The sequence below is a fragment of the Capronia epimyces genome (genome assembly GCF_000585565.1).
Source record: "Capronia epimyces CBS 606.96 chromosome Unknown aczIQ-supercont1.1, whole genome shotgun sequence".
In the NCBI taxonomy this organism is placed as follows: domain Eukaryota; kingdom Fungi; phylum Ascomycota; class Eurotiomycetes; order Chaetothyriales; family Herpotrichiellaceae; genus Capronia; species Capronia epimyces.
Window position 1 is genome coordinate 2,411,978 of NW_006912904.1, and position 22,580 is coordinate 2,434,557.

General features: G+C 52.6%; 9 protein-coding genes across 9 annotated transcripts; 7 read left to right on the forward strand and 2 right to left on the reverse strand.

The window, feature by feature from the left end:
- Positions 1-826: 826 nt before the first annotated feature.
- Positions 827-3,373, forward strand: A1O3_00881 (uncharacterized protein; the record flags this gene model as incomplete). The annotated part of the gene is made up of 1 exon (XM_007731031.1): positions 827-3,373. The coding sequence occupies one exon, from the start codon at positions 827-829 to the stop codon at positions 3,371-3,373; it is 2,547 nt and encodes an 848-aa protein (XP_007729221.1).
- Positions 3,374-5,031: 1,658 nt separating this feature from the next.
- A1O3_00882 (uncharacterized protein) lies at positions 5,032-5,582 on the forward strand (the record flags this gene model as incomplete). The annotated part of the gene is made up of 2 exons (XM_007731032.1): positions 5,032-5,170; positions 5,377-5,582. The coding sequence occupies 2 exons, from the start codon at positions 5,032-5,034 to the stop codon at positions 5,580-5,582; spliced, it is 345 nt and encodes a 114-aa protein (XP_007729222.1).
- Positions 5,583-6,577: 995 nt separating this feature from the next.
- On the reverse strand, positions 6,578-7,672 carry A1O3_00883 (uncharacterized protein; the record flags this gene model as incomplete). Its single annotated transcript, XM_007731033.1, has 2 exons — positions 6,578-7,466; positions 7,584-7,672. 2 exons carry the CDS (start codon positions 7,670-7,672, stop codon positions 6,578-6,580), a joined length of 978 nt encoding a protein of 325 aa, XP_007729223.1.
- Positions 7,673-8,105: 433 nt separating this feature from the next.
- On the forward strand, positions 8,106-9,436 carry A1O3_00884 (uncharacterized protein; the record flags this gene model as incomplete). The annotated part of the gene is made up of 4 exons (XM_007731034.1): positions 8,106-8,221; positions 8,272-8,334; positions 8,383-9,242; positions 9,294-9,436. The coding sequence occupies 4 exons, from the start codon at positions 8,106-8,108 to the stop codon at positions 9,434-9,436; spliced, it is 1,182 nt and encodes a 393-aa protein (XP_007729224.1).
- A 2,007-nt stretch (positions 9,437-11,443) lies between these two features.
- A1O3_00885 (uncharacterized protein) lies at positions 11,444-12,907 on the forward strand (the record flags this gene model as incomplete). Its single annotated transcript, XM_007731035.1, has 1 exon — positions 11,444-12,907. One exon carries the CDS (start codon positions 11,444-11,446, stop codon positions 12,905-12,907), a length of 1,464 nt encoding a protein of 487 aa, XP_007729225.1.
- Positions 12,908-14,882: 1,975 nt separating this feature from the next.
- A1O3_00886 (uncharacterized protein) lies at positions 14,883-15,920 on the reverse strand (the record flags this gene model as incomplete). Its single annotated transcript, XM_007731036.1, has 1 exon — positions 14,883-15,920. One exon carries the CDS (start codon positions 15,918-15,920, stop codon positions 14,883-14,885), a length of 1,038 nt encoding a protein of 345 aa, XP_007729226.1.
- A 728-nt stretch (positions 15,921-16,648) lies between these two features.
- A1O3_00887 (uncharacterized protein) lies at positions 16,649-18,171 on the forward strand (the record flags this gene model as incomplete). Its single annotated transcript, XM_007731037.1, has 2 exons — positions 16,649-17,991; positions 18,039-18,171. 2 exons carry the CDS (start codon positions 16,649-16,651, stop codon positions 18,169-18,171), a joined length of 1,476 nt encoding a protein of 491 aa, XP_007729227.1.
- Positions 18,172-19,064: 893 nt separating this feature from the next.
- A1O3_00888 (cytochrome P450 oxidoreductase) lies at positions 19,065-20,243 on the forward strand (the record flags this gene model as incomplete). The annotated part of the gene is made up of 1 exon (XM_007731038.1): positions 19,065-20,243. The coding sequence occupies one exon, from the start codon at positions 19,065-19,067 to the stop codon at positions 20,241-20,243; it is 1,179 nt and encodes a 392-aa protein (XP_007729228.1).
- A 1,188-nt stretch (positions 20,244-21,431) lies between these two features.
- A1O3_00889 (uncharacterized protein) lies at positions 21,432-22,520 on the forward strand (the record flags this gene model as incomplete). The annotated part of the gene is made up of 1 exon (XM_007731039.1): positions 21,432-22,520. One exon carries the CDS (start codon positions 21,432-21,434, stop codon positions 22,518-22,520), a length of 1,089 nt encoding a protein of 362 aa, XP_007729229.1.
- Positions 22,521-22,580: the final 60 nt, after the last annotated feature.

Here is a 22,580-nt window from a genome sequence, read left to right on the forward strand (position 1 = left end):
GTAATCGATATTTGCGTGCGATCATTGCCGACAAGATGATTCTTCTGTCGGCGCAGGGCGTGCTGCTGGACAACCAACCCCCGGAAGCCTTGATAAGCGTCTTCAGCAAAGCCTTAGGCCGTCGCCGCAAACCTAGACCTAGACACAACCACATGAATGAAAATACTGTGTCGGGAAACAAAACGTCCAATCTTGTTGTACACGGCAAACCGAGACATGGGAATTGATTCTGGATGGATATTGTAAATCAAGATCTGGTCTGGTCTGGTCGGCGGTAAATTAATGGCAAGGCTGGCCATGACGTAAAACGCGATCTGGACGTGGCGGCATCGGAACGAACGTCTCTCTCTCTCTCTCTCTGTGGTCACGAGAGACGTCGCACGACCAGAACACCTTCCTTCTCGCCTCGCATTCCTCACTCCCTCTCTCTCTTCTACTCGGTACTAGTGCTAGCCTGAGTACGCCTGAACTCACCAGGGCTCGGGCTCTCGTCCTCCTCTCCACCCTGGCTTCTCCGTTCCGTGGTGTGCCTAAACATCGCAACACCTTTGCTCTTTTCCGCTACCTATTTCCCAACACTCATCGCCGCGCCCGCGAGAGACTGCTAGGTTTTCGACACGAGTATATCCCTCAACTCCGACTACGCGCGCAGTCCCGAATCTACCAGGCTATAGTTCGCAGGCAGCAAAATAAACGGGGACGGAGAGAGGCCGGAAAAGGTCTGATTCCATTTATACAGCGGAGGAAGAGTCGAATACTACAGGCACTGTATGGAAAGCACCATGCTGGCGGTCGACACTCGCGAGGCACAAGATCAATCGATCAGATGACAAGTTATGGCCAGGCTGGCGGACGGCTGCCAGGATCTCGGCGGGATAAGCTCCGGGGGATATTGCGCGCCGCGAACGAGTTGAGGCAAACATATCAGGACCAGATACAAAACAGGCTGCAGGCCAGTGAGGCAGATGGAGGCATGCCAGGAGAGTTTCCTGACGTGGAGATTGTTCGGAGCGGAGACGAGGAAATGGTCTTGTTCCCAAGTTACGCCCGGAAGCACGCAAGAAGAAAGACCAATTCGGATGGCACGGCCAGATACCCACCTGGAACCCATGAATCTGTGGAAACGCGACATGGTACCGGAGATGCAGAATACTGGAAAAGAGAATGGGAGAAGTACGAAGATGCTAATGCGGTCGTGGACGTCGACGTTCGGGGATGGATATACTCGCCCCAGCGTGGCCCCTTGACCAGGAGGAATCGACTGGTGATTGCTGTGGCCCGCCGGCTGAGCGGAATCTACCCCCCAAACCCTTCTCTGCCGGCGTCTCGTCCATCTAGTCAAGCTCCCGCCAGTCAGGATGAGCTTGATGACAACCCGTCGAGGTATGAGGATGAAATTGCGGCAAGAGAAGCCGAGCACATTGCTCGTCATGGACAGATAGAAGCAGAGGCCGCAATTAAAGGGAGTTACACTCAACAAAGCAGGAGAAGCTTCGATAACGACAGCCGAGCGGGGAGTCGGTCCAGCTCACCTGTGCCGTCAGCGGCTTTGTCCAGGCGAGGGACCGATGTCGAGGATGATGACCCCGGGCAGCGTCGCGTTCAGAAACGACTATCTTGGAATGAGCCAGCAAATATGACCCGAGAAGAAATGGCGGCAGCAAATGAAATGCTGTTGACCAGGCTAAGACCGTTCATGTCTACGCCTCTAGCCAATACCCCCATCACGGTCTTCTTTTTCGATGATGAGAAATCAACTTCCAAATCGGTCACCACCGACGACTCAGGACACTTCAACCTACGGGCGGCTCTGGACTTCGTCCCTGCCCAGGTCAGGGTTTTGGCTTCGGAGAAGCTGTCCGCGACTCAGGATGTCACGATTACAGACAGCAGGGGTGTCAGTTTGATCAGCGACATTGACGATACTGTCAAACACTCCGGCATAGCAAGCGGTGCCCGAGAGATTTTCAAGAACACATTCACTCGGGAGCTCGGAGATCTCACCGTCGCAGGAGTCAAAGAGTGGTACGGCAAACTGTCAGGTATGGGAGTCAACTTGCATTATGTTTCCAATTCTCCATGGCAACTGTACCCTCTCCTGCGCAGTTACTTCTCGCTTGCCGGACTGCCGCCCGGATCGTTCCACCTGAAGCAATACTCTGGAATGTTGCAAGGGATATTTGAGCCGGCTGCTGAAAGGAAGCGTGGCTCGTTGGAGCGGATCATCAATGATTTTCCCGAGAGAAAGTTCATCCTAGTCGGGGACAGTGGTGAAGCCGACCTCGAGGTCTACACTGATGTCGTCCTTGAACACCCTAAACAGATCTTGGGCGTCTTCATCAGAGACGTGACAACGCCGACGAAGAAGGCTTTCTTCGATCAAGCACCTTCGCACACGCCTCCATCTTCCGTGAACTCGGCCAAAGATGGAGATCGCCGGGGTCGAGATATCCCGGACAACAGACCGGCTCTACCTGAAAGACCAAAGGCGGAGCCTGAAACGAAGGCCGAGGAAGTCGACTTGATCGACTTCCAGGAGGAGGTAGATACGAAGACCACGAATGAAAAGACCTCGCATTCAGATGACATGCGTCAACTTGATCACAACGAAAAGCCGCCGGCGCCCAACAAACCTAATAAGCCATCAAGTTTACGAAATTTCTCGACTAAATCAATAACTAATCCTAGCCCGGACAGGCCATCCGCCTCGGATTCAGAAGCTCAAGAGACCTCCAAAAAGAAGCCTCCTCCTCCGCCGAAACCCCGTCGGTCTGGTGGCGCTGCTGGATCAGACAAAGGATCAGAGACGAGCCTCCGATCCTCTTCTCGTCCAGCATTCTCTTCCGCGCGCCAGAATCAAAGTCAATCACAATCTGATGTGTCTCCAACACTGCTGCCATCCATCTCACGGACAAACACCACCAGTACGGTCTCGAGTCACGTTTCCCGTAGTGACGACGACGGCTATGTCGCATCCGCTCGGCGGCAGATTGCATCGGCATACAACGCCCTGCCTGCGATTCGCTCAACGTCACCTTCACGATCAGCCGATCAAACAGGCATCGGCAGTGACAACCGACCAAATCCACCTCTTCCGTCTCGACGAGGGCTGTCGTCGTATCCGGCAGCGGCGGCGCGTTGGGCGACTGGTGCATCGGGCGGTGATCCTGCGGCTGGTGGCGATGCAGGGTACCCGGGAGCCTCATACGACAAGAAACTCGAGATCTGGAAGCGGAGATGGGCCAGATCCGAAGAAATCATGCGCCAGCGCGGGGTGGTGCTCCGGAGCTGGAGGGTAGGTGGCGACGTCATGGACGAGTGTGTCAAGTTGGTAAAGAGGGAGTTGGAGAGGATAGAACGACGTGGAAGTTGACGATGACGGGTTATACAGCAAGGATGTTGACAATTACTGGAGGCATGCTGGACGAGACCAATATCACCTTGGACAAGCATATATACGTACGCTGCATATTTGGCTCCTTTCGAGTGGAAGTCCACGATGGGCTGGACATGAAAACAACGACACCGACTGAGATGGCCTCAGGACTGGATTTTCTCTTTTCCTATCTCTTCTCCTAGTGCATATCATCCATCTAAGTAAAGAGTCGAGCCAGCACCAGGGATGCCTTGAGTGGTCACTGAAAAGGTAGGTAGATATCCTAGTCGTGTAGCGGATATGGATACAGGATTAGAGTACGGTACATTGTGGCACATCATAAGATTAGGTACCCGTCTCTGTCTATCTGTCGAGCTTCTATGGCGATACACACGGAGGGAGTTACTGTATCCACCAATTATGTCTATGCGTGGAGTCAGTCAGGGACGAATGTCACCTCCCTCCCTACACACATACAAAGTTACCTAGGTATGGATAGGAGTACGAGTAAGTTAATACTATTACTACCTACCTTAGCGTGCAAACATTTATTTATTTATTTAGTCTCGTTTAACGTCCTTCGGGTCTAGCGTGCAAACATAGGATCTCAGAACCGTCTCTATACGGTAACTACTATATATACCGTATATATACGGTATATATCGTTAATACGTACAGGAGATATCACGTGTTAATAGAAAAACGGTCCATAGATAACGACCGTATTAGTACGGTATTAGAATAGTAACGGTGTTTACAAGGATTCGGTAATTTTTAGAAAAAACGGTATTTTAGCTAAATAAAGAGGCTTTATATATTTTAGTCTCGAATTTTACTTCTAAAATTAGATTAGTTAGTAATATATTATATAAATATAGTTTATATAGTATAAATAGTAAACTTTAGCTTTAGTAAGAATATTAGTAATATTTTACTTACTTAATAAAAATTTAAAAGTCTAGAGTTCGATTCCTAAAGGATCCTAGATTTCTTTTTTTCTAAAAAAATACTATAAAAACCGTCTAAATACCGTTTTTATATAAATACCGTTACCGGTTTAACACCGTGTCTATAGTAACACCGTTTTTTTTTCGTTCACACGTATTTTTATCTATACTATATTAGTACGGCAATTTATCTATATATCGTTAAATATAACGTACCGTCTTAATCCGATACATAGGCTGTAACGGTGTTAGAATAGGTAATCGTGTTGATACGGTATAGATACGGTTATATATGCCTACAATTGCACGCTATGGTAGGTACCTACGGAGTATCCGTACAGTGGGTACCTACCTTATATGTAAATTTCCATTCCCATCCACGATGACTTCATCTTTCGACGGCCGGGGCTGGTGATGTCATGCGCATTGCATTACACGAGTGACAGTGACGATTTTCTCAGCACTGTTGACGGCAAAGGACAAGCTGGCCTGCGTATTTAATATCAATGTGTGTCCGTGTCTGTCTTCTGCCTGGGTACTTTTAAGTTCTTTGATCTTGCTCTCCCTCTCCCAATCTACTCTATTCCAATCCAATCCCAACTCCCAACTCGGATCCGAACTACTTTCCAATCCGTTCCGATTCCAACTCGAATCCGAAGTTCTAACCCCAAACCCTCAAATTTGTACCCGTGCAACGAAAACGAAACCATGTCACAGTCCAACGTGGGAAACGCCCAGGTCTACGAAGCCGGCGACCAGCGCGTGCCTCCCGACTCGCAGAAGAACCAGAACCAGGCCGAGCCGTATCATGAGGGTCAGAAACATGCCCACCAGGCGAATGATTCCAGTATGTGATCTTGATCTTGTTTTTCTTTCCAGCTTTTCACCCCTTCTGTTGACCATATCTCTCTCTCCCTTCCCGTTTCCTCCTGCCGCCATTGTGTGGACCGTTGTCAACCCGACACCATATCTGGGTTGTTATGCTTCGGGTTGCAGTTGATCTCAGCTCTGAGTTATATGTTACGTTTTAACTAACTCGTGGCTTTCGCGCAGAGGACCAACGCAGCATCGCCAACCGCCTAGCCGCGGCGGGACCACAGAACGAGACGGCGTCCGAGCAGGGAGAAAAGAGTGCAAGTGAGATCGACCCGACTCTCCCGGCGAGACAGCATGGCAATAAGCCATCGCGAGGCGCCCAGATCGACAAGGAGATCCAGGACGAAGAGGCTGAGATCCTGGCGAAGAAGGGTGCTGCGTGAAGAGGAGTACGCAAAGGCCGGACGGGCGGTTGAATCTCACAGGAAGAATGCCTCGAAGGAAACCAAAACAAGAACTCACAACGCATGGAGCTGGGCTGGGCTGGGCTGGACTGGGATGGCTCGATACAGTAACGGTCACGGCGACCCACGACTGAGGACGTCAAAAGTGCAAGATTGAAATCAGTGCAGAGAGCATTCTTGCACGCTTGCATGTGGCATTGGCAGTGATGGGGCTTTTGTGCTCCATCCACCATATCAGCCAGGCTGTGCATGGCTACGAGTGTAGGCTGCATTGCAAAAAAAGTCTCAATAAATCAATGACCAAAGTGCCAATGCCTTTTCGTCGAGCTTTATTTCGTGCCATTCCATTTCCGTCATGCTATGTCATTTCGTGCTTGAAACCTGTCATTGCACACTCCTGGCCATGAAACTCCAACTTGGCTGGTGTGTAGAAACTTTGGATAGCTGGATGCTCGGCTTGGTTTACAAGATCAAGTCTAAGCCGTAGAGGTAGATGGGTTTGCGAGAATACTGTCACAACATCGCCAGTTGGGTACCGGCAGAGTTTCCTTCCCCAGGTGTGCCTTGCTATGTTTCCCTCGGGTTGTGTCAGTCCTAGCAGGCTGGAGAGACTGTCCGTCGCAGATCTTGCCTCACATTCCGGGGATCCCGAGCAGGCCAGGTGCAGTCTGTGGCTGATCCTCGGAAAGCGAAACATGGCTGCCTGCGTCTGCGTTAGACAATGCTAGACATTCCGATGTCGCTGTCGAGTTTCAGTGAAAGAACCGCGTGGTCATCATGTCACGCAGACCTGGTCGGTGGGGTGGTGGTGAAGTCTGCGGCCAACCCACTGCCTGATCTTCATCGGGCATGTGGTATTGAAGACTAGATCTTAGTCTCCATTGAATGGAAGCGGCTGAGAGAAGTAACATGCGTGCAGAGGACTCTGGTCGGCATGATCTGAATCTTCGTTGTTGTCTGGAACGTTTTGTAGCTCATCTTCCAAATGTCAATTGCGCAAACTCGTCTCTGGTAGCGCCCACTTTGTCGGCGACATCATAGAGACTTCTCTGGACTTCACCAAAGACATATCGAAGTAGTTGGATCTGATGGTCCTTTTCACTCATGCCACTTGCACTGCGGTCACCGTAACTGAGACGTTCGTTCAATTCCCGCTCTTTGACAATGACCTTGCCCTCGAGTCCCTGGACAAAGTCTTCAATCTCGCCCAAGAGTTGTCGGTTGCCTTCAATGGTTTCTTCCATCTCGCTGGCCCGTGTATTGAACAGTTCAGTCAAGCTCTTCGGGCCTTGGACTTCTTCGGTATCTTCTCCCGGTAGTTGAATGGTATGGCCTTGTGCGCTGGTTGCACGAACGCTTCCTTTTAAGCTCTGGGGATTGTTCCACCATCCGCTGAGTCCAGCTCCGCCATAGATCCCGCTGCCGGCCAGGTTCTCGGGTTGTGTGTGGCTTATTACTTGATATTGTCTCGGCATCTTCAATCGGTCAATGGCGCGGAAGACACATTTCGCCTCCAACTCCCCCTTCTTCAAGTCTCCGTCTCTGACTGCGACAATGGCCTCGGCGTCATTGCCAAGTCCTACTTCGACCTCTTCGAGTTTCTGGCTGACAAACTCCACGCTATTCGGTAGTGTCCCCCCGGCGGAGGTCACAGTGGGTAGGAGGTCGGATACCTCTGAGGCAAGCTTGATCTGGTTCAAGATCATTGTATCGACATTCTCAATCTCTTTCTGCAGGTCGGGTGTGAGTTGGTCGAACTTTGTGGTAGATCGTAAATGGGTGATGTCTATCTGCGGTTGTGAAGATGTTCCCGCTGGTGTGTTTGTGGAGGTAGATGCCGCCGGCTGGTTTGTGGTCTGGCCGCTAGATAATGGAGTTTCAGTTAGCTGGTGAGTTGAGGACTACACCCATATGGTGTCATAAGAGTGCAGCATATCCTGATCGGACGGCTGTCTCTTGGAATCCATTGGAGGCACTCACAACAAGGAAGATCCTGCGTTTGCAGGTGTTGTAGTGCTGAGCCCCAGATTGAGCGTCGGCTTGCTGGTAGAAGTCCCGAAGAAAGACATCTTGTCTACTTTGCTCTACGCAATACAGATAGAAGAGGTATAGAGCAGTCAAGAGTTCAATGATGGAGCGAGGGAGGAAATGCTCATAGCGTTGCGACTTGCGACGCGCTTCACGGAAATTGCATTTACTCTCAAATGCTCCACCGTACAGGTACCACGCCTACGGTCGAGTAACTGGGCGCTTTCCCGCAGTTACCGTGCTCGGGGTGCGGGTATGGATTTTGTAGCTCTTCTTTATTCTTCGATTGATCCTGGCGACATACTTCTCGTCGAGAGGCTGTTTGCAGGGATCACACATGGGCAAGGTTTCTGTTATACGTCTGCTCGTCTAAGTTGCAGATCGTGCTCTGCCTTGGGCAACACGGTTACCTACTCGACATTAAAAACAGAGATGTCCGATTTAATGGCCAGAATGTGATCCAGCTCAAACAGTATGTTCGATCCAATATGCGTTGCCAGAACACCTACGGCTAGAGAAAACAGTCAGCCGAATGATGGAGAAGACAGCCACATCGAATCAGGGGATACCTTTTTCAGAAGCATACAATGGTAAGCGACTGTGTCCACAGGCTTCAGCATAGTTTACTGATATATCTTAGGAGCGCAGATGGGACAAGTTTGATCGTCAGCCCAGCTGATAATTCAATTCGGACGTTCATTGTGTAAGAAGGCGTGCCCCTGCTTGGCCGGACTGTGCTGACCCCATTCAGTCCTCCAGACCTGTTGGAAAAGACCCCAGAGCCATATGTTCTCACTCCATATTGTACAATCCAGTCCAGTGAGCCTATAAACGCCGTGGTCGCGTATCCGTTCTTCAATCTCGAGGACCCTTCTACGACATTGGTATTGTCTACGAAACGAGATCATCCGATACAACTGAATTCGGCCCTGACTGGTCAGCTGGGCGCCACCTATTCATTGATCAATCCCATGACCGAAGCCTTCATCAGCCCGCATTCGCTGATCTTCAGTCCTCAAGGTGACCGTTTCATTGCTGGCTCGGATTCTCTGATTTCTGTCATTGATGTTTCGCGACCTGGGAACGAGCCTATATCGTCGCTTCCAACTGGTCCAAAGCGAGGAAGAGATTCTGACTACAATGCTGCCATGAACATGCGAGGGATCGTCTCTGCACTGGCAGTGGATGCCTCGACAGGTATCCTAGCTGCTGGAACGTATAACCGACACATTGGCCTATACGATGCAGGAGGGCAAGGCGATTGCATTGGCGTCTTCTCTGTGAAGGGTACCGACGCCGACGCCAACATTGGGGGCAGCGGAATAACGCAAGTGTTGTGGAGTCCCTGTGGTAGGTATCTGTATATCGCGGAGAGGAAAAGCGACGGCGTAATTCTTTACGACATTCGCCAGACAGGACAACTATTGGCGTGGCTCGAAGGACGAAAGGCGCAAACGAACCAGAGACTAGGTGTTGATCTGGTCTCCTCGGACACTCTGGGCTCCCCCGAGATTTGGGCTGGTGGACTTGATGGAAGCTTCAGAATGTGGAAGGATGCCCAGCATGCCGAAGGCCCGGTTCTTCCAAGTTTTGACTTCAGAGCACACGACGGTAAGAAACCTATCACTTCTTGAGTTGATGTCTGGCTGACTTGCTCCGAAGACGTAGTTTCTGGCACTGCCGTTCATCACGGCGGCGGTGTTCTTGCCACATCGTCTGGTCAGCGTCATTTCGAGCGTGATTTTGATGAGGAGCAGGCTACTGTGGTGACCCATGACAACAGCCTGAAGATCTGGGAACTGTGAAAGTCCGTACTTGAGTGTGCAGCGTCGACTTCACAGGGCGCTTGTAGCACTGGGGCTACGATTACCGAGCCTCCTGATCTTATTGTCAAATATCAGCGATAGATTATAAACATCCTGAGCTTTGCATCTGCACACGCTTTGCATGGAAGCGCCTTGTCTTTGAATACTGACATTTGCGGAGATTTCCCCATTGCCATCTTAGCTCATGTTTGACCTCGCAGGCCTTTCGTCCAGATCACTCTGCAACAAGTGTGTGGGTAGTCATGTAACTCAGCTCTCTGCACAATTGTACGTACTCCGTATACTACTGTCTAGCAGTTGTATCCGTATACCGCAACTGTGGGACCGGGAATGGGGAAAGGGGGACAGCGCCATCCTTTGTTGGGGTTAGCGTTGTCCTCGGTGATTGGCTTCACTTCAACGTCCTCTCCTTTTTCATAGCAAGACATATCAAAGAGCTGGTGTTCATCTTCCTTGTCTTCCTCTTCTTCATCATCTTCGCCCCTTTCGAAGCTGGAAATTACGGTTGGTTTGGTGTGAAGCTGGAGTTGGAGCTCGAATGGCCGTAGCCCAGGTGTTGTCAAGTCGGTTTGGAATGCAGTCAAGCAAATCTGCTTCCTGCTTTAACTCCCCTTCCTGTCTTTAAATCTGTTGAATGTCTTCACCATGATGGGAGCCGTCTGGTATTAGGATCTGTGGTTTCATTTCAGCTGTTTGGATACTCAGAGATCTGGACAGAAATGCTCAATGCTTTGAACCGCTGCCATTTCCTTTTGTTGCCATTTCCTGCGTCTGTCGTCTGTTCCTCTCTGTCGCCGTTGATTGCTGTTCAAGATAACATACTCTGTTTGCTGGAGTATGACAAAAGCGCAGACCCAGGATATGTGCGTTGATCGTTCTGAGGACGCAGGTGTTCCCCGTGTTTCCTGCTCTGCCAGGAAAGAGCGACCAACCAGGTCGAGCGGCAGTGCCTTCTTCCCCGATTCCTGCTTAGTCGTCGACCCCGTCAGCCGAGCTTTTGTGAAATCTCCGACTCTTGGCCCACGTTTGATTTTGAAATCTCTTTTCCCTTTGTCACTCCCACACACCTCAAGACATCATCCCATCCACGACAGCAATCCATCAGCAGTCCACTGTCAGACACTCAGTGAAGCTTCCATCAAGGCCTCGAGGCTCTGGGAGCTTCGAGGCCTTGCTCCAGCCCCCGTCATCTCTTATTCTTCTGTCGTTGACATTGCGAACCCAAACCTCGAACTCTCGAACCAATATCAGAGGAAGTGCTTGAAACATCTGTTCAAAATCGAGAACAGTAAGTAAAGATCCTTGCCTTGCTATCACTTACTAACACTGCTTCCCAAGACCAAGATGTCATCGGCAAGCAGACAAGCCACCCTGCTATTGTACAGACCACCGGTCAAATATCCCTGGCATCAACATCTCGCGGCGCATCAGCATGTATCTCACAATGTTCATCCTTCACCTAAAAGAGTGAACTTGATACAAGGACAAGCACCTCTTCTAGCAATGACTAGCACATTGTCAAGCACGACCTACCAGACAAAGAGTCACAGTAGACTGCAAGACATGGTCATACCTCGATGACACCACATGGGACTGACTCCCCTCTGTGTCCAATGTCAATCAACGAGGCTCGAGTATATCTCTGCTATGGATACCTCCGGGTGCCATTGATTGATTCAGGGTACTGTCACTGCAAACCCACAGGACCAACAATGGAGCGAGCATGTGCGGTCTTCCATCTTTGTCGACTGCCTCATTGTGACGCACTCACATGTTAGTGAAGCAGTGTGACGGTTTCTGCCGGACCCGTCACTTCACATGCCCTATTCACTGCCTCATACCGCACATTCACGCTTGGCGGGTTCGAGTGTATTTAGGTTACCTCCTTCACCTGCGCTCCGATCTCGCTTCGTCACTTTAAAAGTTGTCAAGTTAGTAACAACTTCTCTTCCCCCATCAACTTCATTAACGCCCACAGCAGCAGCAATGGCCAGCCAGCACGACTCAGCGAGCTGCCCAGAGCTCCTGAGGGAGCAACAGGCTCGCCTCGATGCCGCCCGGGTCTTTGGCCAGGCCCAAACCATCGCTGCCGACCAGCAGGGCGTTGCTGGCTTTGTCGACTTGGAGGCCGAGGATCTCCCCTCGTCGACGGAGTTGATGTCGGGTCAAGCAATTGACTCGGCAACAATCTTCGGAGATGAGCTCACGGCACGCAAGTACCGTGAGGTCCTGTTGCCCACAACGGGGCAGCAGGATGGGACGATTCCTCGGACACCGGCGCAGAAGCGCGCCCACGTCCGAGTCCTGTTCAAGGCGTTCAAGTCAGTGCCTCAGAACAGTGAGGAGGGAGCAAAGATGAAGGAAAAGTTCATCAAGGAGGACCACAACAACCATCTTGTGGAGGTGATGTGTTGGGAGCTGTTGGAAGACTGCATTCGGCGGGCAGGGACGACCGAGAATTTGGTCGAGGCATGGGAGCCAGGAAAGGCGAGAGGCAAGAACGAGCACTGGACATTCGCGGAACGATTCGACCACCTGGCCCAGGCCATGGCAACATCAAAGTCCATCTGCAAGCACCTTTTTGACGTCCCATTCCGCGTCAAGCTGGTCGATGACCCCCTCCGCAGCTCGAAACGAGTTGCATCCAACCGACTCCTGAACCAGAAGAAGGCCGAGTCTCTGAAGAGAGGAAGACAGGCAGAGAAGGAGGATGAGAAGAGTGCCAAACGCTCCAAGAGAGAGCAGACCACAGGGGCGCAGGTAGACAACAACCTGGCTTCTCAGACCACTCAGCAACTGGCACCTCCTGCCACCCCACAGCCAATGGCTACCCAGCGACGCCCGTTGGGCATGCAGCAACCACAAACACCACAGATGCAGCTCTCACCTGCCCCTAGAGCAGGAAGCAGGAGCACGAGTATGCAGGACCCCAACATGGGGCGATTCCAGTCAATGCAGGGGAGCCACACGACGGCATTCATACCCACAGGTCCCTCTGCACCACAACACTACTACCCCCAAGCCTTAAATCATGGCGCTCCTCACAGTCAGCCACCCAACTTTCCGTACCCCGGGTCAATGCCAACAATGCCTCATCAGTGGAACCCGTACGGCAGGGTCAATCTTGGTGCTGTAGGCCACGCACGTCTGTCGATCGGGTCTCCTGCAGCCGAACCCACAGGATCACTACCTCAAGCACAACTCTTTCCCCACCAGTTGCTAGCATGGGCTCCCGACAGCTTGTTAGATCCGAACGTCAACTTTCAGCGGGATCTGCCGGTCGACCCGAATATGCCAGACGAAGATCCTGAGTTCCACGATGACTTTCCGCAACAGGGTTACTATGACACAGCCCCCTCCAGCATGCCTCAAGGCCGTACAAACTCCAGTGGCTCCACCCAATCTGAGGGCGATTACCAGACCAACCCCCAGACCAACTCCAACCCTTGAGCAGCTTGGTGGCCAAAGACATTTTGCAACTTCTTTTTTTCTCACATTCGACACACAGCACAAGAGCCATGAGGCTCTGAAAGACCCGCACATGCAAGCTACGGCTAACGACATGAGACATGATGTTATGATTAGTGATACCCCTGGGAATTGGCGGCGGTTTTTTGCTCTTGCATTTGCATCGGCAATGGGCTTTGGGTACGAGACACACATGGACAGGAGCTTGGTGGTTTTCTGGAGGAATTGAGGCACTGTGCTCTACAGAGAGCTGAGCTAGAAGCACCACAGTGCCAGGGCAGGACCCTCACAATGAAAACAAGACAAACCCTCCTTGCTTGTTCCTCCTCTTCCATTGCTTCTTCTGCTTCTCGACGGTCATACTCGTAGCCAAGTATATGGTAGCCAACTCAGATCGTACGATACCGAGTATGGTATAGTCGGCAGTAGCCCAGTCACATTGATATCTTTGTCCACTTCACCATGCTGCTTGTGCTTCAGAAAGTATGGATTGGATATCATGTCTATGGACACGACAAGCCAGCGAACGTCGCTATTGCCTAGTTACTTAAGTTATGAGGCTAGGCAGGTCTGTGATCAAGATTCCTGTCAACTATGCACGTAGAGAAGGTCAAGGTCAAGGTCAAGGTCAAGGTCAAGGTCAAGGTCAAGGTCAAGGTCAAGGTCAAGGTCAAGGTCAAGGTCAAGGTCAAAACCAAGACCAAGACCAAGGTGAAGGTGAAGGTAAGTATGAAGGTCCGTCAAGAGGGGTGGGCGTGACACTGCTTATGTTCATGTTCGCTCTTCGCTCAATGACAGGCGTACGTAGATCACACCACACCACACCACACCCTATCCCATAGTTGAGATGAGATGAGATGATTTCAGATCGTCTATGCTATGCTATGCTATGCTACATCATGCTCTGTGCCTGTATCGCCTGCCTCGACTCGGGACCCGGACTCGGACTCGGTGTCGGTGTCGGTGTCGGTGTCGGTGTTGGTGTTGGTGTTGGTGTTGGTGTTGGTGTTGGCAGACCATTCAAGCTCATCGATGAAAAGCAGGGCATGCCACGCCATGGTATGTTGACCTCCCTCTCCTCTTTACAGACTACGGGATCTCATTCACCAACCATCGTAATATCAGCACTTGTATACTAGTCCTCACCCTCACCCTCACCCCGCCCTCACTACAAACAAGCACGACGAGGACAGCCCCAAAAGGCGACCCCGGTAACAACGACAGCGTGACAAAAGCCATGGAAATCAAATCCTCCTGAATTAGGATTAGGGCTTGGACTTGGACTTGGACTTGATGCGAGGGATTCTGGACCTGTGCTCCATACTCCATACTCCATACTGGATACTCTATGCTCATACTCCATACTTCATACTCCATACTCTATACTCCACAAGGCCCCTATTCAGTAGCTATTGGTCAGAGGATCGGATCAATACCTAGCCACTACCTAGACTATGAAATGTATCTTCGCATTGTATCTTCACACATCTACAACACCCTTAGGGCACTGATACGATGCATAAAGTAGGTAGGCAGGTACCTGGTACCAGTACCTAGGTACTCGCATCTGGGAGCGGTGGAGGATGGACGAGGCTGCTCACGCTAAGCCGGAACAGGGTTGCAGAATATTGCAACCCCCAATATTGAATATGGGTTAGTTCAGGGCAGGCTTGCAGGTACCTATTGGTTAGTTTAGGGCAGGCTTACAGGTACGTATTGCAGATCCATGGATTGAAAGAGAAACAAGTCTTCAGTCGTAAGATTTAAGTCGTCAATGATCCGCAGATCCAGTGCCATGCATGTAAGAAACCTTCGACACCTCATTTTCACATGAGATATGATACGATACGTCCGAGGATATGCTTCCGCCGCTCTCACTCTCATTCAAGGCCCTGCTGACTCCATCTTGGACCGAGCCGTTGATAGATCGGGTTCTTCCAAACATCCAGCATGAGCATTACTTTTTTCCGGCGGCGCCGTCGAAACTGAGACTGTACCCGCCTCCCTCGCCCTGCACGACATTGAAGTTATCCGTGCTCAGTCCGAACGGCTTCAACAGGCCATTCCCCAGTTCCTTCAACTTGCCCATCATATCGCCGACTTCCTGCTCCTTGGCCTTGTTCACGCGCGGTGGTAGTGTCACAAGCGCTTGCCGTACCGTTTTCTGGTCCGCCAACGGGAGACCGGTGAAGTATTCGGGCGCCGATAGCGTCTTGTAGTCTTCCAGCGCAGCGGACAAATTGGACCAGTTTTGTGGTTCAACAGAAGATCGGGCGCGAGCACGACGGAGGAGGAGTTTGGTGCGGATTCGGTGGATGTCTGCCTTGCGGGCATCGGAAAGTTGTAAAGATTCCAGGGCCGCGAGAGTGGCAGTTTCGTCCGCGTCAGAAGGGAGTTCGACCACAGCATCGTCTTGATTTTGCGGAGTGGTGTCTGGTATGCGGGGCGAGGACGCCGATTCAGACTCAGTGTCACTATCAGAATTCAACCTCGGTCTGTTTTCTGGTCCCTTCCGTGTCTTTGCACCAGCATCTTTCTTTGCTTTGGATTTCGCCTTGGGTTTCGTGGGCAGTTCCCTCTCCAGACCCTCCAGCCCTTTCTCACAGCTTTCGACGGCCTCTTTCCATTGCTCCAGCTTCAAATGACATGCCGCTATGTTACTATGCAACACGGCCATCTCGTAGTCCAGATAGTTAGGCAGTTCTGCCAGTGCCCGGTCATAGGTGCCGATCGCTGAGGAGTAGTCGTGCTTCGCAAATTGCAGGTTGGCCTGTGATTTGATCTCGTGGGAGGACGAGACCATGCGGCTCTCTTCGTCGGCCGGAAACCGCGCAGAATGGAACGAGGCTGTCGAGGAACTCGAGGACCGCCGTGACGCCGACCATGCTGGTGGAAGAGGCGTAGCGTCCGTAGGCGACGGGTGCGTCGCACCGGCCGGAGGCTTTGCAGGGTCCGGGCGAGTCTTGGGCCCTGCGGCTTTGAAGTTGAAGGACATGGTCTGTGACCTTGTACTAAAGTCCCATTTCTCATTGAACACCTGTGATGGGTGTACGGATACACGGTACAGATATTCGATATTCGGTGTTCGATATTCGAACGGTTTCGCAGGCCACGTGAGGTACCGCGGTGGTGACCACGTGATATGCATCCACTAGGAGTACCCCGGACTCCGTACAGCCACCGAAACCGGAACTCTTCTTACATCTCTTGTCACTCTCTCGCCTCACACGTGTTGGTCAGCATCAGCCAGTCTGTCAGCGATCAAGAGAGCCCAGCTTTGGCATCTCCGGCTTGTCACGAATACTATGCTACCAGTGAGACGTTCTGGTTGTCTTCACGTTGGCTGTTTAGACCGCCATCTGAATATGGTGTGCTTCCTGCGGCCCTCGCGTCTTCATGGTTGTCAAGCAGTTCGGGGGAAACAACCAGTTGACTAGCAAGCCGTCGTGTCGGCCCCTAAGCCTTCGAATACCCCGATTTGGTAGGCGACTACTGTTAAGCGGCGCAGTCCAGAACTCCATGAAAACTTAGCTCTGGATAACGATCTGCGGAGCCAATCGTGGGGAATTCAGAGAGCACCATCTCGTGCGCCATGCGACAGGTATATTGCATCAATGCCCTAACAAGTGATGCCATGCTTCCTCAGATGCCTTATAAGTGGTCTTGGTACCGTAGGGATGGAACCGAGAGTGCTCCCTGCACCTCTGCTGCAGACTCCGAAACATGTCCATTGTTGGAAGCGAGCCCGTGGCGGTCGCTGTGAAAGCGTCCTCTAAGGACGAAACACCATATACGCTTGCAGCCGAAGTCGAAGAGTCTGACCAAGAGCACCATGGCCGTGCCGACTATTTGGCTGGCCGAAGCCGGGTGAAGCGACAATGGTACCAGTGGTATGCAGATTCAGACACTCCTGCCGAACGAAAGCTCCTGCTCAAGATGGACCTCCTGATCCTCTCCTACGCCTTTCTCGGATTCTGGACAAAGTATATTGACAATGGCAACTTGACGAATGCCTACGTGAGCGGGATGAAGGAGGACCTGGGCTTCTATGGCAACCAGTTGGTCCAGCTACAAACCATCTACAATGTCGCCTACACGGTCTTCATGATCCCGCTCACTCTACTGGCTGCGAAATACCGTTTTGTCATCCCGGCGTGCGACTTCATGTGGGGGGTCTTTACTCTGCTACAATACCGAGCCAACTCGTTCGCCGAGTTGGCGGCCTATCGATTCCTGGTGGGAGCGTTTGAGAGCACCTTCTTCACTTCGATTCATTACGTGCTGGGGTCATGGTATCGGTCCGATGAATTGGGGCGACGTGCTGGCATCTTTTACATATCCACTGGACTGGGTATGATGAGCACCGGTTTCATGGCAAGCGGGGTGATCCGACATCTCGACGGGGTGAATGGCCTGCCCGGATGGAGATGGCTTTTCATTGTGTGTGCCATTTCCACGTTCCCCGTGGCCATCTTTGGGTTCATCTTTTTCCCCAGCACACCAGACAAGACCAAGTCCTGGTTCCTCTCTGAGGAAGAAAAGAAATTGGCCCGGTTGCGGATGGCTCGGATTGGAGGCAAGCCGCCCACCGGATTTAGTGGCTGGAAGACCATCCAACGGTTCTTTGGCCGATGGCATTTCTGGGCCTTGGTCTTCTTCCAGCTTCCTTGGCAATTCAGCAGTTCGGCATCCACGAATGGGGCATACACTCTCTGGATCAAGAGCTTGAAGGAATACAGCACCTACCGAGTGAACTTGCTATCTACGATCAATCCTGGAGTCGGGATCTTCTTTGTGTGGTTCTATTCCTTCCTGTCAGATGCATTGCAGACGCGCATGCCAATCATTGTCGGACAATGCTTGTTCCAATTCGCGATTCAGTTTGCCTTTGTCATATGGGACTCTCCAAAGGCATATAAATGGGCTGCAGTGAGCACAGGATACGCTCAAGTCGCCGTGTCCCCGCTGGTTTTTTCTTGGGCCAATGAGATATGCCGCGAAGACGCGGAAGAACGAGCATTTGTGATTGCGTCAATGTTGGCCATCTCATGCGCTTTCAATGCATGGTATGTGGGCTCCTTGTGTCTAATAGAGGCAATGCTGACTCTCCTAGGATACCGATCCTGGTATGGCCTACGACAAAGGCCCCAGAATATCACAAAGGATACATCTTCTCCCAGGTGAATATCCTTCTATTCGCCGTAACCACATTCGCATTGTGGTGGTGGGACAGGAGAGACCAGTAAGTTGAATATTGCATCCGCATCCGCATCCCGTTGGCGGTGACCAGGACTAACAATGGTGTAGGAGGAAAGCCCTGAGGCGGAAGGCTTGATCAGATGCATATCACAATGGAACAAAGTGGAAGGCATAGCAGGGCGTGGCAAAACAATTGTGAGTTGTCGGAAACACAAGAGTCAAAAGACAGTAGGGGACAGGGGTGACGAGGACGAGGGTATGTGGAGAGAAATCATCAGGGCCAGCAAGCTTGGTTGGAGCAAGGCTGGATGAAACTTAATTCCTCTCTTGAAGGGTATCTCTTGCGACGGGATCGATCTAAGCTTGTCCTTCGCAACTGATGATAAACCCGATGTGCTCTGTGCTCTGTGATCGTGATCAATTCCCGCGCGTAGGCATATGTATGAATCGGCCTCTTGTCTCTTTGGTGGCCGCATGATTCCGTTGGAGGTTCGATCCGTTGGAGGTTCGATTCGTGGAGGTTCGATTGATTACTAACTCAGCCTTGGGCTACGCATGCCGTGTTGCTTGCGATGTGTACTCGTAGTATGCACACTATAGCATGCATGCTTCATGCCGTTCCTTCCGCTCAGTCTGGGAGACGTCGCGTTAACGATGTCCAGGTCCCACTCACGCTGTACTGTTTTCTTTGGCCATCTCACTATCATACAGGCGACATGGGCACCTCATCGCACGCCATCTACTCTAGCTCCAATCACAGCATCTCAGTAGCGACTGTGTGCATATCTGGAGCCGACACACTTCGGACTCTGGTCCGAAGGCGCCATAAGCAGGAGAATTTGGATGATCGAGACAACAGCGTCGGAAAGGAGATAAAACGGCCAAGGTACGTCGGTCGGGCCGGCCACCCCAGCTTTCTTTTGCGGTCATAATCATAACCATGGCTGCTGTGTCGGTAAGAGAGGGCGGCCCGACCCTCAAGACACCACTCGACTTTGAGGACAGCCCGCTGAGCCGGTCGGCGCGTCAGCCGTTGCTGCTGGGAGTGTTCCTGGACTTGCAGGACCGGAAAATCTCCAACTATCCCACCAGCAACAGCTGGAAGTTTGACTATAATGTAGACATTGTCAAGAAGGCCGATGCGCTGGGGTTTGACATCGCCTTCAGCCGCACTCAATGGCTGCCTAAAGGCGGCTACGACGGCGAGGCTTCGCTGGATGCCTTCATCGCCCTCGGCGCCATGGCGGCCGTGACGAAGAACATTCTGCTGATCTCGACCATTCACGTCCTGTACGGTCCGCTGCACCCCTTACACATTGCCAAGTACGGCGCGACGCTAGATCACATCTCCAAGGGCCGCTGGGGCATCAACATCGTCACGGGCCATCGGGCGATCGAGCACCAGATGTTCGGGTGGAATCGCATTGAGCACGACAAGCGGTACGAGATGGCCGGCGAGCTCTTCGACGTGGTGAACAGCCTGTGGGGGGAGACGGAGAACCTCACGTACGAGGGTCGCGTGTCTCCCTGGAAGCTGGAGAATGCGTGGATCACGCCCAAACCTCTCTACGGTCGGCCTGTGCTGGTGAACGCCACGGGGTCTCCGGCCGGGATCGACTTCGCCACCCGCTACTCCGACCTGGTCTTCATCACCTCGCCTGGCGGCGCAGCCATCGAGAGTGCCCTCGCCACGCTGCCGGACCATATCGCCACGATCAAGAACGCAGCCAAGGCGAGGGGGCGCACGGTCAAGACGCTGATCAATCCCGTCATCGTTTCACGCGACACGCCCGAGGAGACTGACGCCTACCTACAGGCCATCGTGGACGGCCAGGAGAAGAAGGCGCCGGGGGACAGCAAATTCGGCCACAAGGGGTATGATAGTGACGCTCACGCGTGGAAGGGTCGCCTGGACGGCCGCCATAAGCAGGGGTACAATCTGGGCGGTAACATCGAGGTCATCGGCTCGCCTGAGCAGGTGGTCGAGCAGCTGGCCGCCCTGCACAAGGTGGGCATCGACGGCGTGCAGCTTGGCTTTTACGACTGGAAAATCGACTTTGATCATTTCGCCACTAAGATCCTTCCGCTCCTCAAGGAAGCCGGTCTGCGCGTGGACTGAGCGGAGCGCCGCTGAGCGGAGCGCAGCGGTCGAGAGAAGCGGGAAGCAGGAAGGAGGAAGGAGGAAGCAGGAAGCGGTCGAGCAGGTCCTGCACGCTTATGCCATCTGCATATCCATACATGTGATGGTGGAAAATGGGCGAGGCGAGGCGAGGCTACCACGGCCATGGCTGAACATAGCCCCTGCACGATAAATTAGTCGAAAGGAGAATATTAATCATATATCCGTACATATTGATGGACGGATACCTACTGCGATACTCCGTACTTCTAGTATATCCTTGCAAAACCATCAGGTTAGCGCATAGACGCGGCGGAGCGGAACCAGAGCCTGGGGTGATGAGCAGACCAAGGCAGAGCGATTGCCCTTGCCCATGCCCTTCGCTTTGGTGAGCAATCTTGGTAGGTAGGTACCTAATAATGTTGAAGGTATATCCTTGTCAGGACCGCGGTGCAGGGTCAAGATCAAGCTTGGGCCTGGTCTCTGCAAGGTACGGATACGGAGAGTGAACGGTACAAAAGTCCCGAGATGATGGAGTAAAAGCCTCCTTAGCCGAACCTGCAGGCTTTCCTCAGCCTAATAATACGTAATAAGGCTCCTAAGTCTAAGCCTGCCCCTCATGATCACCATTGTGAGAATCTTGATCTGTGATCGAGATAAACAGCCCGCACCGCACACCGCACACCCCACCCCCCAACCCGCAGTTGATCTTTTTTGAATTACAGACTGCCACAGAGTACCTACCACCTACCTCTACTAGGATACCCGTACATATGTACAGTACCTACCTACACCTACCTTAGGTACCTACTGTAACCTACCTAATCTGAACATACGCACACGCCTTAGCCCATCATGGGCTCTTCTATCCCGGCTGGAGCGAGTCGGTCAGGGTATGCATATCTCTCTGTCTGTCTGTTCTGTTTTCTCTCTCTTGCCCGTTCGTTGCTATTGCCTTGCCATTCATTGCACAAGCTCGACTAGACCAGACCAGACCAGACCAGCCCAAACCAACCCAGACCTGCCCTGCCCAAACCAACCCAGACCAGATTAGTCCAACCCAGCCCAACCCATACCAGCCGCCGTCTCTATCTACACTCTACACATAGCATGACCTCTCGAGGGCTCGGCGAATGTCAGACTGACGAAACCTACAGGTTCCCACCCATACGCGCGTGCATTTTCGACATGGATGGACTGCTGATCGACTCGGAGGACAAGTACACGGAAGTGACGAACACGATCCTGCGCGAGAACGGCCGACCCGACCTACCGTGGCACATCAAGGCGCAGCTGCAGGGCCGGCCGGGCCCGGCGGCGGGCAAGATCTTCCAAGACTGGGCGCGGCTGGATATTTCGCAGGAACGGTTTTTGCAGCGCGTGGGCGAGTTGCAGGCCGTGGCGTTCCAGCACTGCAGGCCGCTCCCGGGCGTGGAGGATCTGCTGCGCCGGCTGCAGAATGCATACAGCGCCGACTCCGAATCCGAAGCCGAGGGTGACGGGTCGACGACGACGACGACGAGAGTCGGAACAGCACAACAGTCAATAACGAAAAAGAACAGTAATAATGATAATGACAACAACAACAGCAACAAACAAAAGGAAAAAGTCCAGTTGGCCCTAGCCACCAGCTCGCAGACCAGAAACTACGAGATCAAGACGGCCAACCTGCAGGCCCTGTTCAGCGTCTTTCCCGACAGCCATAAGGTTCTGGGCGACGACCCGCGCATCCCCAAGGGCCGCGGCAAGCCGTTGCCGGACATCTATCTGCTGGCGCTGCAGGCCATCAACGATACGGTCGCGGCCGAGGATCCCGACGCCAGGGTCATCGAGCCGAGCGAATGTCTCGTCTTCGAGGACAGTGTGCCCGGTGTCGAGGCCGGGCGCAGGGCAGGCATGCGCGTCGTCTGGTGTCCTCACCCACAGTTGTTGGACATCTACCGTGGAAGAGAGGACGAGGTGCTCGCAGGTCGCACCGGCGAACACAAGGAAGACGACATCGAGCATGCAGAGGGCATTCCCATAGCTGGAAGTCCCGGTCAGGTCGGCGAGATCGGCGACGGCTGGGCCGAGCTGCTCACCACCCTGGAGGATTTCGACTATGCAAAGTACGGCATGCGACTCGACCACACGCAACCCTCCGACGCCGAGACTGGTCAATCAACAACGGCCAATGCCGCCACATGTACAGACAAGGCCTTGGAAGAAATGACGGCCATGGCCGACGGCAAGCACCATGCTCCTGAGGAGCCGCCGACACGAGCGCTATCCCAATGAAGAGACCTGCTTTCCTCTAAATTAATGCCTAGGGTGTTCGAATAGAAAAGAATCGGACAG